The sequence below is a fragment of the Podarcis muralis genome, chromosome 3 (assembly GCF_964188315.1).
Source record: "Podarcis muralis chromosome 3, rPodMur119.hap1.1, whole genome shotgun sequence".
In the NCBI taxonomy this organism is placed as follows: domain Eukaryota; kingdom Metazoa; phylum Chordata; class Lepidosauria; order Squamata; family Lacertidae; genus Podarcis; species Podarcis muralis.
The window spans coordinates 110904354-110921931 of NC_135657.1; the positions used below are offsets into that span (position 1 = coordinate 110904354).

The 17578-nt window shown below is 45.6% G+C and overlaps 1 protein-coding gene across 6 annotated transcripts in view; it reads right to left on the minus strand.

The window, feature by feature from the left end:
* Positions 1–17578, minus strand: part of CHGB (chromogranin B) — a 92042-nt gene that overhangs the window by 21448 nt on the left and 53016 nt on the right. For 4 of the 6 annotated variants that reach the window (XM_077926473.1, XM_028722194.2, XM_077926472.1 and 1 more), the window contains one exon: positions 12661–12759. In XM_077926473.1, coding sequence (XP_077782599.1) covers positions 12661–12759 — 99 coding nt within the window. Of the gene's footprint in view, positions 1–5555; positions 5669–9483; positions 12264–12660; positions 12760–17578 lie in introns of those variants that run through there. The other 2 variants (XM_077926477.1, XM_077926476.1) reach the window with 2 other exon arrangements.

A 17578-nucleotide genomic window follows, 5' to 3' on the forward strand; every position in this document is an offset into this window, starting at 1 on the left:
TCTCCAAATCCCTTTGCAAGATGTGAATGCTGCATCTTGTCAGAACTGTCTTGCCCTAACACTCCTATTCTTCCCCGCAACAGCAGTGGACAATGTCTCTCTCACACAGGAGAAGCACTCCAAACTGTTGGCTCTGCAGCCCATACTCTCCTGGGCACTTCCATCTTGCCAGAATTGCAGACCAGATGCATGGAGGGCAACACACAGCACTACATCAACTAAGGGGTCTAAGGTGGAGTGCACAGGCTTGGCAGTACCCCTCTCACACCCATGGGGGTGAGGAGGCTGAAGCATGAGCGCCCAGGCGGCTGTTTGCTGCAGTGGTGCTGGAGTTGGTGACATGGGCTGCCACAGCTCCTCCTCCTTCACGTTTGATTCCTCTCCCTCCAAGCTGCCTCCACCCAGCCGTGGTGTTGCTGCTGGGGAAGGGGGTCTGTGTGGCACAGACTCTGGGGACCTGCTGATCAGGTCTGGTGAGGAGGACGACAGGGATAGGATGGGAAGAGATGGACCATGTAGCTCCAGGTGTCATGGAATCTCAGGCAAGGGTGAAGAGGCACCAGTCACCTGGCCATACCACTGTGGGATGGAGCCAGCAATGCCAAATTATGTCTACCCTCTCCTCCCCTGAGTAGTCCAACTCCCTGAGTATGGAGTGGGTGCGTAGGTCATGGACAACAAGCCCTGGGCTTATGCTCCCATAGGCAAGTCAATTTCTGCAGAGCTGAGCAGTGATGCTCTCATGGCACCTTCAAGACATACTGGCTCAAACCTTCTCCCCAGCATCTATATTCATCCTCTGGAGTTCCCCAGCAGGTTCAAGAGAAGTTTTGCCTAGGAAGCTGCCTTATACTCAGTCAGACCACATTGGTCCCCTTAGCTCAATATAATCTACACTGACTGGCAGTGGCTTTCCAAGGTTTCAGACAGAAGCTTTCCCCAAGCCAATCTGGAGGTGGCGGAGATGGAACCTAGAACCTTCTGCCTGCGAAGCAGGGATTCTACCACTAAACTATGGTCATGAGGTGTGGACTGTGGACTGTCAGCCTGATAGGAGATCCTACAGTCTCTGTGTACAGAGCCAGTATGGTGTAGTGGTTAAGAGCAGTAGACTCGTAATCTGGTGAAGCGGGTTCACGTCTCCACTTCTCCACATGCAGCTGCTGGGTGACCTTGGGCTAGTCACACTTCTTTGAAGTCTCTCATTCTCACTCACCTCACAGAGTGTTTGTTGTGGGGGAGGAAGGGAAAGGAGAATATTAGTTGTTTTGAGACTCCTTTGGGTAGTGATAAAGCGGGATATCAAATCCAAACTACTCCTCCTCCTCCTCTAGGGCCTGATGGCAAATGATGACATCCTCTTCCCGTTGCCAGGCACATACAGGGGTTATAACCTCGCCAGGAAGCATCCATTATGGCAGGCTTGTTCACAGCCCTCTCAGGCTGTCCTAGAAGTGTGTAGCGGGCTTCTCCATCATGGGGACATGCCCACTAGGTTTCAGGGATTGCTGAACAGCAGGTGTCTCTGGACAGCTGTTTTCACTACAACCAACCCTCTTGCACTATATACATAACTCTGTGGTTGTCCATGTCCAGGCATGCCCAGGATCTGGGGGTTTGGGCCCTAGACCCATTGCTGCCCAGGTCCACAAGCCTGGTTGGAATGGCACAGAGTCACTGAACTAAGGGCAATATCACCTTATTGTATGCCCAACGTGAGCATCGCTGCAGTTTCCTCATGGGTCTTCAACTGAGCTTGGTTTGCTTCAGGCAATAATTGTAGCATTTCTCTTGTAATTATGCTTATGTGACCCCACTCAGTGAGGTCTGAGACAGTAAATTTCTCTCATCAAATACAACATTGCAAGGGGTTCTGCCTGCTTTAAAACATTTTTAAAATAATTTTTATTGTAGCCTGATGGCAGCTTGATCTGATCAAGAGAGTCCTCTTCCCATCTGGGGTTGTCATTTATGGGATCAATCAATGCAAATTTTCCCCATTTGCAACTCTGAAAGTGACAGATCAGGTTATCTGTTTTCAAAAGAAGATGAAAACTGATCATAACCTGCCATGGAAAGTGAGCAGAAGAGTGCATTCAAACAGCAACAGATAACAGCTTGAATTTAACAAGGGCTCAGAAATATTCTGGGGGAAAGAGGCACATCTCCTAACAATTGTGGAAACCTTTGATGTGAAGGGATTGTTAAAGAGCTATGGAGCCCGACAGGGAACCAGGGGGTCTTTTTCTGAAGGATGAAAGCTTTACTGAAAATGCATAATTTTGTGAGCCTCTCCTCTTCTCTACTCCAGGCTTCTGTGGCTGCTGCTTCTCTATGCTGCTCCTCTCAGTGGATACAGCTGCTGTAGAAAGCAGTCACGAAAATCCCTTGCATTCTAAAATTCAGGCATGGGCCGTGGCTCAGTGGCAGAAGATATGCTTTGCATGCAGAATGTCCCAGGTTCAATCCCCAGCTTCTCCAAGTAGGGCAGGGAAAGAGTCCAGTCTGAAAACCTGGGGAGGCCGTCAGTTTAGATAATACGGAGCGAGATGAACCAAAGGTCTGACTAAATGTAAGTAGGCTCCCCATGGGATTCAACAGTCAGCCACAGGCCAGAAAAACCCGGATGATTACGGGTACATTGGGATTTGCTTGTTTTACATATAGGGTTGGGGGGGTTTTGGTACTGAGTTTTTAAACATTACTTACACAGAAAAACACATACAGAAAGAAAGGGGAGAGAGGAAAGAACAGCAAACCATCATAGTGCATGGGAAGGGGGGAGGAAGATCCTCAGTCAGCAATCTCAATTTTCAAAGTGCTTTTTGTGCAACCTTTGAGAAAGGTGGGTGTGAGAGAGGGAGGAACTTTTAGGCCTCTAGTGATAGGGTGGAAAGGTGGAGAGGAACTGGGGAAGGGCCAGCTACCCTGTTTCCCAAAAAATAAGACAGTGTCTTATATTAATTTTTGCTCCCAAAGATGCTCTAGGTCTTATTTTCAGGGGATGCCTTATTTTTCAATGAAGAAGAATACGGTACACATTTATTGTCTAATTGTGAGTCAGCCAGACTCCGTCAGGGCAGAGCGAGCAGCAGGCGGCAGCTTGTCCTGGTGGTGGCGCGGGCTCTCTGATTTAAAGAGACCTCGCACTGCCTGAACAGCTCCGGCTGCGCTGCGGCCAATCAGTGAGCTGTGCGGCGGCGCCCGCCACTACGGTCCAGAGGAGTCAGACACCTTATGGTAGCTTTGGGGACCTTATATTCCGGGGAGGCCTTATGTTGGAGGAGGCCTTATTATCAGGGAGGCCTTATTTTGGGGGGGATGCCTTATATTACAGCGAGAGGCAAAACTGGAAGTAGGTCTTATTTTCGGGGGATGTCTTACTTTCAGGGAAACAGGGTATTAGAGACACGGGGTATCTCTTAGGGTCTAAGCTTGACAACCCTTTAGAGCAGTAAGGGTAGATGTGGATGGGGCTAAAGGGGGCATCTGTCGTGTTGTGAAGAAGCAAGAGGGAGAACTGGGAGAAATGCAGGGAATACTTCAGTGTCCCTCCCTTCTTGTTGTACTCAAACTTCTACTACTTCTATTCCTCACCTTCGTCATAAGAAAGAGATTATGGAGGTGGAGCCCTGAAATATTCCAAAGTACCTTCACACAGTGTATTCCATGACTGCTACCAGGTGTTGTAGGGCCACAGGTGGTGCTGTGATCTAAACCACCGAGTCTGGGGGGAATGGGGGATTGGCAAGTGGAGCGAGAAGGGAGAAAGAGCCCCCCCCCTTTTAAGTGCACATGCAAGCACGAACATTTATGCACATGTAGAGGCAATCCAATTTCTCTTCAGAAGTAAATTCTATTCAATGTTCAATCTCTATAGTGTCTATAGGATTGCAACTTTAACCATTGCATTTATACTAAGAGCTTTATTGTCTTGCATGCCATTGCAAGAATTCAGTCAGGGTCTCTTTAGAGAGAATATTTTAAAACATACCATTCTTTCCTTTCATTTGCTATATTTGGCCGTGGACTACAGGTAGTGATTTTTCTGCCCATTTCCCATTTAATATTCTCAGCAAACTGGGCTAGTCTGGCTGCCTTAATAATTCACACATTTAAATATTTATAGTGCTTTAATTCTAAGTAAGGCCACTGCTTAATAATAATAAAAATCACTTTTGAGTTTTCTAGCTAGAAGATTCACAGCTAAAAGATTCACAGAGGCAAATCTCAGCTCTATAAATTAAGCCTATCTTTATGTGCAACAAGATATAGTGACTATGGGAGCTATAAGCATTTTAAAAATCCCAAGGTCTATTAGCACACAGTCGTGCATTTAAAGCTCACTATTTTACCAGCATTTTTCTCTATTGGCTCTCAAATGGAAGGATTTCCCAGATTTATTCTTATGGATTACACTGTATATCATCAAAGGAATGGGAAGCCTTAAGCAAAAGCACTTGGTTCAAAAGAGGGACACCTAGTTCTTTCTTACTGTTCATTCATGGTGGAAAGATCCCCTTGACATCCTGCAATTGTGCCAATTGCTCCCATTGCTCATGTGAAAAGACACAAAGAGGTGGCACCATCCTCTCAGCTATACAGGAGGTGAGGCATGGTGGCTCATGGTGACATAAGAACACACCCTGCAAGACCCATGATGGATCAAGCTGATGTCCTATCTAGTCCAGCATCCTGTTCTCACAGTGGCCAGCCTATGGAAAGTGTTATGTACTGAGTTGAATAGGATCCAAAATGCAGCAGTCTGATTGGTCCTAGAACAATAGGATCCAAAATGCAGCAGTCTGATTGGTCCTAGAACAATGCAGCAGTATGATTGGTCTGCAGGAGCCACCCAATCCAGCTCCAGGTGGAAGTGAATCCACAACCTGATTGGCCTACAGGAGAATTCCAAAATTAGCCAATCACGTGCAGCCCATTGTGTAAATAAGGTATATAAAGCAGATACTTTGGGGGAACTTTCATTCCTCCTCCCACTATGAGCTGAATAAAGAGCATGAAATCCACTCTTGACTCCGAGTATATTTCAGAAAGCATGACTGAGCCAAGGTTCAGTCCCTAGCATTTCCATCCCCAAGATCAGGGGTCAGCAAACTTTTTCAGCAGGGGGTCGGTCCACTGTTCCTCAGACTTGGGGGGGCGGGGGCGGACTATATTTTTTGGGGGAGGAGAACGAATTCCTATGCCCCACAAATAACCCAGAGACGCATTTTAAATAAAAGGATACATTCTACTCATGTTAAATCTCGCTGATTCCCGGAGTGTCCGTGGGCCATATTTAGAAGGCGATTGACCCAGATCTGGCCCCCAGGCCTTAGTCTGCCTACCCATGCCCAAGATGATCAGATAGTAGGTGATGTGAATTACCAAGGATCACAACCAAGTGGAAGGTCCCAGGTTCTACCCTCAGCAATTTGAGGTAGGGCTGGGAGAGACAACCATCTGAGAGGTGCTGCCAGTAGGTATAGCCATTATTGAGATGGATAGGCCGATGGTCTAAGTATAAGTTGGTTAGAGTGTGCTGCTGGTAATACCAAGGTTGCAGGTTCTATCACTGTATGGGACAGCCTCACACACCAGGGGATGGATCTTAATGGCATGGCAGCAGGAGACCAGCAGCTCACCCAGCCTGTGCAGACTGCAGAATCTAGGGAAGAAAAGGGGAAATAGTCAAGAAATGGATTCCTTGATACTCTCTATCTCTGTGCTGAATTTGGTTCCCTATGTTTCTAAATCTTGAGGGATAGCATAAGAAGCGCAATGCAGAAAGAATTAGGAATCCTACTTTGAGGGTGGTGCTGATCAGAAGGTCGGCGGTTCGAATCCCCGCGACGGGGCGAGCTCCCGTTGCTCGGTCCCTGCTCCTGCCAACCTAGCAGTTCGAAAGCACGTCAAAGTGCAAATAGATAAATAGGTACCACTCTGGCGGGAAGGCAAACAGCGTTTCCGTGCGCTGCTCTGGTTCGCCAGAAGTGGCTTAGTCATGCTGGCCACATGACCTGGAAGCTGTACGCCGGCTCCCTCAGCCAATAAAGCGAGATGAGCGCTGCAACCCCAGAGTCGGTCACGACTGGACCTAATGGTCAGGGGTCCCTTTACCTTTACTTACACTTTAAATGATGACTCTGTAAAAACAAAAGATGGGACAATGGTATTGTGTAATATGAGGTAATGCATGTTCTTTGTACTTTTGTGTCAAAAAAAAAAGCCTGGCCAGGACGGCTTTCCTGTTATAGCTTCTGGTGTTGACGAGGCATGTGAGCCTCACCTGTCCTGAGTCTCCTCCAGCTGAGAAATCAGACAACTCAAGCCCAAGCTAGCAAGCCACACCTGGGCTGTGGGTCCTTGCCTTCCTTCCCTCCTGACAGCTGTTAGTTCTGGAATCCTGAGTTCAGGGGCGCTACGTCCCATTTTGCTCCTTGAGGCCAAACAGGGAGTGCCACCCTGCTCTGCCACCCCACCACCACCCACGGGACACTCACCACCACTTAGCCACCTACCCTTGGTGCTGCAGCAGTGCTGGCATTGGTGCCTGAAAGAGCATACAAGATCTCTCCCAAATCTCAGTACATATTTTGCTCTCTTAGACATCTTGAAGGCTTCCATGGCATTTGGCTGCTTTCCCAGAGCACCGGGCCCCAATCGTGCAGGGTTTCAGGGATAACATGGGAGTAATTATCCCTACTTAAACCCCCAGGGTAGAGAGGGACTGGCTGCCACCCGCGGGTCATCCAATAACTGCCACTTGCTACAGAATGCGGGGGCAGGGATGCTGGGTGCTGAGAACTGCACGAATTGGAAACTCTCCAGAGCCGTCGCCAGGAGCAGGAGGATCCCTGTTTTTCAAAAATTATTAGAATTCGGACTAAGAAACAGGCATGTTCTGGAAAGGAAATTTTAAAAAAAGACCTGCTAAATAATTCAGTCACTGTGTGCCAAAGTTTTGATCTGAGATGGACTCAAGTCGTTTTGCTGTGGTTTATGTGAGGTGTGTGGCTGTTTTCTTTTCCTATACTTCTTTATTTCACAATTTGGCAAGCCTCGCTAAGAAAGATCTAATTAAACAAATGGAATGCGAGAGGATTCCATGTAAAGATCTGAGATGCTTTATGGCGCTGTCTTATGTGGTTCTAATTAGAACTGGCAAGAACAAGATTTATGTGCTTTTAGCTTGAGATCATAAAATGGCGAACTGTGACGCACTTGAAAAAGAAGCTTCTTTAAGGGGGCAGAAGACAGCTGATACACTAAAAATGGGGTGTATTTCACATCAAAACTGCATCTGCTTGTATGGTTTTGTATCATATATGGATTATCAAAATGAAGGTCGATCTTTGGTCCTGGCGAACCCTCCCTAGGGCCCAGGGGGAGCAAGCTTGGATCTTAGAGGAACCAAACAATTAATTGTGGAATATACTTGATGGCATCACCTTCTACGGAAGATTCTTATCTGGATTTGGGAAACATCTGCTTATTAAGGAACTTTAAAGGATAGTTGGAATACAGCCCGGAATTTTAGAGGTAAAAGCATGAAATGGAAAGGGGGCTCTCTGAGGGGATGGTGTCAAAAATGACTGATGACAATAAGAGAAAGAAGAAAAAATCCTCTTGCATGTTAACATAAATATGGATTTGTTAAATACGATGGAAAGTTGCATATCAGTGATTGTGATGATGATAAAGGGTTAACATCAGAATTATGATATTGGGAACAAACAACGGAGAAAATGCGGGAACAAGAATAAAAGACTTTCTCCTTCCAGCCAGAACATGGGAAGTCCTTTTTAAATTATATAATTTGGCATGTATTTGGCTTTTAATTTGGAATGTATAATTGGCTTTATTATTTGTGTTATGATTTGGTATGATTTGATATGTTATTAATGTTATTAATTGGAATGTTATTAATGGAAAATTAATAAAAAATATTTAAACAACAGCATTACACTTTTGACCTCCTACTTTTTCTGCCAGTGCCATGTGAGAGACGAGAACTGCATCTCTCTCTCTCTCACACACACACAGAGACACACACACACACACAATGCATATATTGAAACACAAACTCCCTCATGAAATTAGAGATCTGTTGATGCACTTTTATGGCCAGGTGCTCTTAGAGCATTTAAGAAGCAAGGAACAGTCACAACAACCCAACCAGCACTGAAACTTTCACCACACTAGGGAAGTAACATTGCATTTTAATATGGCAAAGATCTTTTCAAACCTTTGTGGATAGAACCGCTGTACAAACAAAACCAGCTTTTAGAGCACAGGTGGGGGATCTATGGCCTTCCCAGATGTCGCTGAACTCCCATCAACCCCAGCTTATGAAAGGAGTTGAAGTAGCAACACCTGGCAAGACCCTTTCACCAGACCCAGTTCTCCACTCCTGAGGTATATGATATATCAGTGGGAGTGTGTGATCTCAGAATTCAGAAGATCTGACCTGGAAACCCTACTTCAGCTACAACTTGTAACGTTTAGATTAATAACTTTAATTACTCATCCCCTTTCCTAAAGTGAGTTAAGGAAAGTGTTTTAAAGATAGCCACTCATGACAAGGATTGCCATTGTTTAAAATAAGGAAAGCATTGAAAACAGCCATTACCTTATAAGCAAACAGAATCAGGTATATTTTCATCACATTAAGGGGGAAAAACATGCTACACAACTACCCACGCAGAACAAAAATAATGCATTTATGGAGCCAGCAAGTTGGCTGATGTGTGCTCGGTTTAGCAACCATATGCTGTGACATACTTGCCTACTACAAAACATTGGAAAACGTGGAGCTAGAAATGGAAAGAGAGGCGACAATCTCTGCCATTGGAACATATGCTGAGAGAAAGAATTGCCTATTTTGAGTCTCTCTTGACCCAAGAAGCATTAGTCAATATGTCTGAATGAGTCAGTTTCTTCTGCATTTCTAGAAACCATATAGGTAAAGGTAAAGGTACCCCTGCCCGTACGGGCCAGTCTTGACAGACTCTAGGGTTGTGCGCCCATCTCACTCTAGAGGCCGGGGGCCAGCGCTGTCCGGAGAAACTTCCGGGTCACGTGGCCAGCGTGACATCGCTGCTCTGGCGAGCCAGAGCCGCACACGGAAACGCTGTTTACCTTCCCGCTAGTAAGCGGTCCCTATTTATCTACTTGCACCCGGGGGTGCTTTCAAACTGCTAGGTTGGCAGGCGCTGGGACCGAGCAGCGGGAGCACACCCCGCCCCGGGGATTCAAACCGCCGACCTTTCGATCGGCAAGCCCTAGGCGCTGAGGCTTTTACCCACAGCGCCACCCGTGTCCCTAGAAACCATATAGGTAAGCGGAAATGTTCATTAGGTAATTAGGACAATGTGGAGCTTTCACTTACACAAGCCAAAAAGAAAAGCAATTAGGAAAGGCAGACAATGTGGAGCTCTACGTACAGGAGCCAGGAGAGAAGGTTGCAAACCTTTGACACACCTGCTGCAGTGTAAGCCTCACTGAACTCTGGACTTACTCAGGACTGGCTCCATTAGACAGAGTGAAGCAGCTGCCTCAGGCAACAGATGCTGTAGGGAAGCAGAGGAAGGCAGCAGGGTATTGAGAGGGCAACAATATATGGAGGGCACCAGACTGGTTACCTCTGGTGTAAGCAACACTGAACTAGACAGTCTGTTTTAGTATAAGACAGGCTCCTAATGCTTTGACAGTGCAGTCCTTAGACATTCTTCCATAAAGAGCAGTTATTGTTATTAAGCACAGCAACTCAAGCCACCTACTTATGCTCCAAAGAGAGAGTGCAGAAGAGGCGGACAGGGCAAAGCTGGCTTAACAGATATCTCATCATTACTAATAGGCACTGAAATGCTCACTTCTTATTAAATGGAAAAGGGTAAGCTCAATAAACCTATTACTTGGTGGACCAAAAACTGGGCTTGGGATGCTCAGGGAACTGCTTCCTTCATTCTAGTACAACCTCCCCACTAGATTTTTTTTTATAGATAACAGCAAGTGTAGCTTGCTTGAAGGTAACAATTTCATACGGAAATGCCCTAGGAATTCCTTTCATTTGCGGTTCCCTCATTTCCTCCTGCAGCTGACATGTTTCCATGAGAACTGCAGAGAGAAGAAAAAGTGAGCTCCAAAGGCAGTTACAGCAACCATCCCAATGCCTATTTGTGTTTCACTTATACAACACAGGCTGAGAGAGGAAGAAAACAAATCTATAATTTACTGAATTTCAAAAACGAGTGGGTGGAAAATCTAGCTAAGTCAGACACAGGCTTGCAGTTCCCCAGGCAGAGATGTTTGCTCTGCAGAATTTGCAAGGAGGCTCTTTATGCAAAGATTTTAAGCTCATTTGTCTTTCCCAGAAATTAGCGCGCTCCCCCCCCCCCCCGCCCCCGATTCTTCTGGGGATAAGCTCCAATGCTCAGTTTGTGTAATGAAAGAGCCCCAATGAGTTAAACAACTTTTGGGGAAAGGATCTGAAAAAAGGGTGGTAGATATACGGTGATTATGGTGTGGTACTCAACTCCTGTAGAATAATAATTAAGAGGAATTGTGGCTGTTCTTTGACACTGTTGGTAAGCTAGCTAGTGCTGAAATACATGATCAAGGAAGTTCTGTCAGATGCTCTGGGGCCTTTGATGGCAGGGCTGGGAATTGGTTTGGTTTGGATGGTTGAAGCCCCAAATACAAAATGCTGCTTGACTAATGAAGTTCATTGGCTGACCTTGATCTATTGTTACCATAACCTACCTTAGAAGGTAGCTATGAGAATATAACTCAGAGTCCCTTGGAGGAAAGTGGGATGCAATAGTAATGAATTAAACAAAACGAAGCTTCTCTGAACTGAGCAACAGTGGATCAATATTTCTGTAAGACAACAACAAAAGGGAGCAATAAGGCTAAACAGCAGGAAGATTCAATCTAGTAAAAGCCCAGTCACTGCAAATTCATTCCCCAGCAGCTGCTACAATGATCCAAACAGCAAGATTCAAGAGAATTTCCATGGTATCATTTACTTTTATTGATATAAGGGGAGAAATCTCTATACAGTCATCCCTCAGGTTACAGATGCTTCAGGTTGCGTGCTTTCGGGTTGTGCACCGCACTGAACCCGAAAGTACCAGAACAGGTTACTTCCGGGTTTTGGCGCTTGCGCATGCACAGAAGCGCCGAATCGTGACCCGCACGTGTGCAGACGTAGCGCTGCAGGTTGCGAACGCTGCGGGTTGGAAACGTGCCTCCCGCACGGATCACGTTCGCAACCCGAGCGTCCACTGTATTCTTGATGTACACAGATGCTAACTTTGCTCTTAAAAAATAACCACCACCAATGATCACAGGTCCTGTATAGAACCGAGAATATTAATCTTATTGGTTGAATAAGCAGAGGCCAGAAGCTCAGCTGGTGTGAGCCACACAGCTGAGTAACCACCAGCAACGGTTGCAGTATTTGGGTTATTTTAAGGTTTTAGCTGTTAAAAAGAGAAAGAGATACCTTTGGACTCAGCAGCAGCCACAGCTTTCTCGTTGCCCTTTCAGCAGTTGGAAGACAAGCAAGGCACACGCTTCAAAGATTCAACAAGATCTTGCACTTAAAAAAACAACCACTAGCTAATTCTATGGTCCACTTCCCCAGGGAATTATATTCTGCAGTTTCAGCAATGTGTTTACATTGTCTCTTTTCAAGTTATGCAAAGAATAGGAGGGAAGGGACATAAAACCCCAATTTATAGCCTGCCAATTGATGCATGCCCAAAGCAGTGACAGGAGAACAAGCTTTACAATCCCCTCCCTGAGGAGAAAGGAGCAGGTTACCGTATGAATACATTGCAACACATTGATTAGGTCAATCCCACCCGGGGAAGGCTATGCTTGATCTCTCTTGAAAGTCAGCTTTATTCTTTTTAAAATAACAACACTCCCCCATGATTCTATATTTTTTGAAGAAATCCAATGCCTTGGAAGGAATTCAACGTAGGGCTGAGCAGATTACTCCACCAGAGCAAGCATTTTTGCTTGCCAGATGGAAGAATCCCCCCCCTCTTCACCATCGCACCCCCATGCACTCTTCCGGGGGATACTCCCCAATCTCCCCACAATTGTGGGTGATGGAACAAACAGGGGGAGGAGAAGAAGGAAAGCCCCATAGCACTAGAGGATGTCTTGGTCCTCATTGCTGGATGACGAATGAAAACAAATCGCACAGGTGCTTAAAAAGCTAACCACCTCCAGCAAAATAAATAAATCACTTTGTTACGTTCTGTTTCAAGATGAATTGAAGGATATCATTTGAGAGCCCAGGCAATTGCTTTCTTTCCTCCAAACTAACTCTGGTTTCCGTGGGAATGGAAAAGCAGGTGTTGCTGGAGCGTTGAGGAAACACCTTGTTCTCATCTCGGTTCAAAACCAGCTGGGCCATTTGGAGACTCTTCTGTGCGTACGTCATTCCTTCTTTGCCTGCCAGCTCTGCAATTTTGACAGACAGGCACTGGGAAGCCGCTTCGTAGGCTGGACTCCCTCCAAACGGCTTCTTCTGGCAGCAAGTCCCATAAAACTTATCCAGAGATTGTCTGATGGCGGGGCCCCCTTCCTCTGTTTGCTCACATGTCCAAGACGAGGGTAGTTGACTAGGCTGAGGTAGCTCACCATCCACACAGTTGCTTGGCTCTGCCTTCTCACATCGTCTAGGCCTCCAAGCTACGCTGGTTCCAACTGTGTGCGCTATGAAGACGGCATTATCTGGGTCTGCGAGGAAAGAAGTTGCAAAGACATATTATTCATACTGAAGTAAGGAAAGGGAAATACAAAAAGCTGACCAGTTTTGTTTTGTTCTTGAAATCATTTTTATTTGATTCTATAAATATAAATTTATTACAATACCCATTACATATCCATGAGATTTCTCTGAATCTCGAGACTTCCCCCCATCCCCTCCCTGGGTCCTGTTGTTAACATTTCCAACTGCATATTATTTTATAGTCTATGTTTTGTATCTATCCATATTATCCATAGTATTTGTTACATTACAAGTGAGGTTAAAATCCTGCTAATGTTTTCATCTGCTTACAGTGCTCTCCTAAATAAATTATAATTTTTTCTCATTGGTTTCTGAGCTTTCAGGTTTGCCATTTCAGCATAGTCTATAACAGCTTGGTTTGCCATTCGTCTCTGGTAGGGGATGGAGGGGGTTCCTTAAAGTGTTCCTTACCCTTGCCCTGCTAAACTGGTTCAGGGATAACAGTGGTGTTATAAGATGGGGCCATAGTTTGACTCCATTAAGGCACATTCATATGGTATCCAGTATTAGCTCAGTTAGAAGAACATGTGACTCTTAACCTCAGGGTCATGGGTTCAAGCCCCACATTGGGCAAAAGATTCCTGCATTGCAGGGAGTTGGATTAGAGGATCCATTCCAATTCTATAATTCTATTATTTTCGTGACACAAGGGATCAAAATGGATGCTCTGCCATCCCCATGACGGCCCCTCATCAGTGGCTCAAAATCCCACAGCATTACAAAACACAACAATGCCAAGATGAAATTTTGATGTTTATCTGCTAGGAGTTCCTGTATCACTTGAATGCTGTGGCTGAAATGATGTGAGCTTCCTTGGGGAAATAAGATGCTTAGAAGTGTTTATAATTTTCATTGAAAATGAGGGTAGTTTGTTTAATAAAGCCAAACAACAAAGCAGGATGGGAATGTTGCCGGTTTTGAGGGCTTTTAAGTTTCCTGTAAAAATGTACATTTGCAAAAGAGCAATAATTGCTCAACTAGCTGGCTATATACATAATGACCCATCCAAGATGACTGTAGATATGCATACAAACACATTATACGTACATTAACATGAGTAATACATAAGTTATTGCTGTGCTAGATTTTATGCTATGCTGAAGCTCAAACTACTTGATTAGTCATTTGTTAATTTCCTCTGCGCTCTTCATCTTGTTTCAAAAAATGAAAAGTGGCTATAGGAGACTGGAATCTTCAGCATTGCATTGAGAGGGAGGAGCAGCTACTAAACCCTTTCCCCTAAATTTTTTACCCCCCCCCATTCAAATTTAATGGAAGATAGGGCTATCAAAGACTACTGGGACAGTCCAGTCAGGTGGGTGGGGTACAATTGTTGTTGTTGTGGTGGTTGTTGTTGTTATGATTTACTACCACTAGCCATGATGGCTGTGCTCCACCTCCACAGCTGGAGGCAGCAATGCTTCTGAATACAGTGGTACCTCGGGTTACAGATGCTTCAGGTTACAGACATTTCAGGTTACAGACTCCGCTAACCCAGAAATAGTACCTCGGGTTAAGAATGTTACTTCAGGATGAGAACAGAAATCGCACGCCGGTGGCACGATGGCAGCAGGAGGCCTCAGTAGCTAAAGTGGTACCTCAGGTTAAGAACAGTTTCAGGTTAAGAACGGACCTCCAGAACAAATTACGTTCTTAACCCAAAGTACCACTGGAAACCATGGGAGGGAAGAGTGCTCTTGTGGTCATGTTCTGCCCCCTGGTTTCCCACAGGCCTCTGGTGGGCTCTTGTGAGAACTGGAGGCTGAACTAGATGGCCGGATCCAGCAGGCTATTTTTATGAAATCACATTATTTTTTAAAATCACACCCAGGGTTGCTTTTCTCTCTGTGGGAGAAAAGGTATGGGACTACCCCATGCGCAGTAAAGCAGTTTGTGGTGTGGGGGGCACTTTTCAGGAGGTGGAAAGAGAAGCAGTGTGAAGACCCTTTCTGAATCGCAGGCCCCACCTGCATTATACATTTCAAACACCAATATAGCACTGGAAGCAGTAATGGCTTTCCCCAGGAAATCCTGAGACCTGTCACTTGTTAATGGTGTCGAAAGTTTGATTGTCAAAACTGGAATCTGTTAGAAGACCCCTGTACAGTGGTACCTCGGGTTAAGAACTTAATTCGTTCTGGAGGTCCGTTCTTAACCCAAAACTGTTCTTAACCTGAAGCACCACTTTAGCTAATGGGGCCTCCCGCTGCCGCTGCTGCCACCGCCACACAATTTCTTATCCTGAAGCAAAGTTGTTAACCCAAGGTACTATTTCTGGGTTAGTGGAGTCTGTAACCTGAAGCGTCTGTAACCCGAGGTACCACTGTATTATGAAACAGGGGTCTTCTAACCAGCAGTGGAGCGTGTCTCCATGCGTGTCTCTGATCCGGATCCGGGTGCTTTCAATGGGCCCCTGAAGGCAGTGGCGAGGCGACAAAAGGCCTACCACATTCCCATGCTAGCAACCCCCAACAGCCTGGCAAGGGTGGGATCGGGGAGGGCAGCGCCACTGCGAGAAAAATGCAACAACCACATGCTGCACAAGTCACTGTCCTTTCCTACATACCGTATTTTTCTCTCTATTACACGCAGATTTTTTCTCCTAAAAAGGAAGGGGAAATGTCTGTGCGTGTTATTGAGCGAATGTGGGGGGTCCCTGGAGTCGATTAGGGGAGCGCAGGAACAAAAATCAGCAAAAATCAAATCGTGCGTTGCGTCGGAGAGGGAAACCTGAAAAGAAGAAGTTGCTGCTTTCCTGCATTCTGCCTCAGGGTCTTACTGCCCACTCGCTTGTGTTTCATTGCTGTTTGCTCAAACGGAACAAAGAGCAGGCAAATCCCCTCCCCTCCAGGCAAGCAGAGGGGAAAGCAGAGGTCTTTCCTTCTAATTCCTCTCCGTGCTCCTCGCAGGCAGCCAGAAAACATGCAGGAGAGAGAGAGCTGGCTTCGGTTTGGGGAAACTTTTGCCTTTCTTTCCTCCCTCCCGTTAAATCCCTCTCCTGCATTCTTAGCCAGCTGCTTCTCTGCACACCGCTCTCGTGCTCATTGTCCCTTCTGTGTTTTTCCTTCCCTCCCCACTTAAAATGTAGTTACAAAGCATGGATCCACATGGATCCTCAGGATCTTTGGAATGGGCCACCCCAAATTCACCATCAGATCACATAGCAGCCTGCTCCCCCAAAATCACACACCCACTGTTGCCTGGGGCTGCAATGGTGCAAAAACGTGGTTAAAAAGCATGGATCCACATGGATCCTCAGGATCTTTGGATTGGGCCACCCCAAATTCACCATCCGATCACATAGCAGCCTGCCCCCCCAAAATCACACACCCACTGTTGCCTGGGGCTGCAATGGTGCAAAAATGTGGTTAAAAAGCATGGATCCACATGGATCCTCAGGATCTTTGCATTGAGCTACTCCAAATTCACCATCAGATCACATGTCTGTGGCCACAGCATGAAGCACAAAAATGATACATCCACTGTTTCATTCAGAATTTTTTTCCTTGTTTTCCTCCTCTAAAAACGATGTGCGTGTTATGGTCAGGTGCGTGTTATAGAGCGAAAAATACGGTACATTGGGGGAACAGGTTACAGAGTGACCTGTGAGGATTTAACCCTATGTTTTGCCTCCACCCATTTTTTTGTGCTTAGCACATCCGCGTGCCAAGTTAACCCACGTTGCTAACAGATGTGATCCCTGAGGTTTCATGGGGGGAGGGGGACTGCTTACGGCTTCTTGCCCTCTTCCGCCTCTACAACCTTGTGAGATTTGTGGCTGTCTGTTACATAAGCCACTTGGGCCTTTTTGTTGGTTTGTTTTAAAAAGCCAGGTCTTTTATAATTCATTGAAACTCAAAGAGTGGAACAACACTTCATATAAATATGAAATCCTGTTCAAAGGAAACAGAGCTGTATACACAAGGCTATTAAACACAAAGCTGAGTCACCTTATGATGTGGCTATTAAAAAGTAATCACGGTATGGGCATACGCCCCACCCCACCCACTCAAGTACATTGTGCCTGTTATCAAGGGGAGCTTTCTCCTTTTTATTTGCCAGCTTTCATCTTCCCTAATGAATCCACTTCATAAGCAATTGGGCACAAGAATGTCTCTCCCTGACCTACAATACTGCATTTATAACGTGGCACAAAATGGAAAACCACCTTTTAACTATGAAAAAATTGACTCAGTTGAGGTGGGAGAGGACTCAACAAAGTTCAGGGTGAAGTACCACATCATAACCATACAAGGGATTGTTGTTGTTGTTGTTGTTGTTGAAAGGGAAGCCAATACTGAGCTTCTCCCATCCTAATGCCTGGGTAAAAAGTAAATTACTAGCTTTCTAGAATAGAGTCAGTGTGGTGCAGCAGTTAGAGTGTTGGACTAAGATCTGGGAGACCTTGCTTCAAGTCCTCACTCAGCCCTGAAGCTCACTGGGTGGCCTCAGGACTAGTCACTCACTCACAACCTCACAGGGTTGTTGTGAGGATAAGGAGGGGAAGAAGAGGAAACTTGTACACCACTTTGAGCTCCTTGGAGGAAAGGTGGGATATAAATGTAATCAATGCACTTGCTCAAGAGACCATTTATTAACTTAATGGTGTACCACCTCACAGTTTTAAAAAGTATACATACAAATACATTAAGAATATTTTACATGTTTCTCATGCATGCTAAGAAGTTTTCTTTTCTTTTTTATTGGCGGGGAATTAACAGATAATTTTAAACTAGCTGAGGTTTTGACCTACTGTGCTGGCCACTG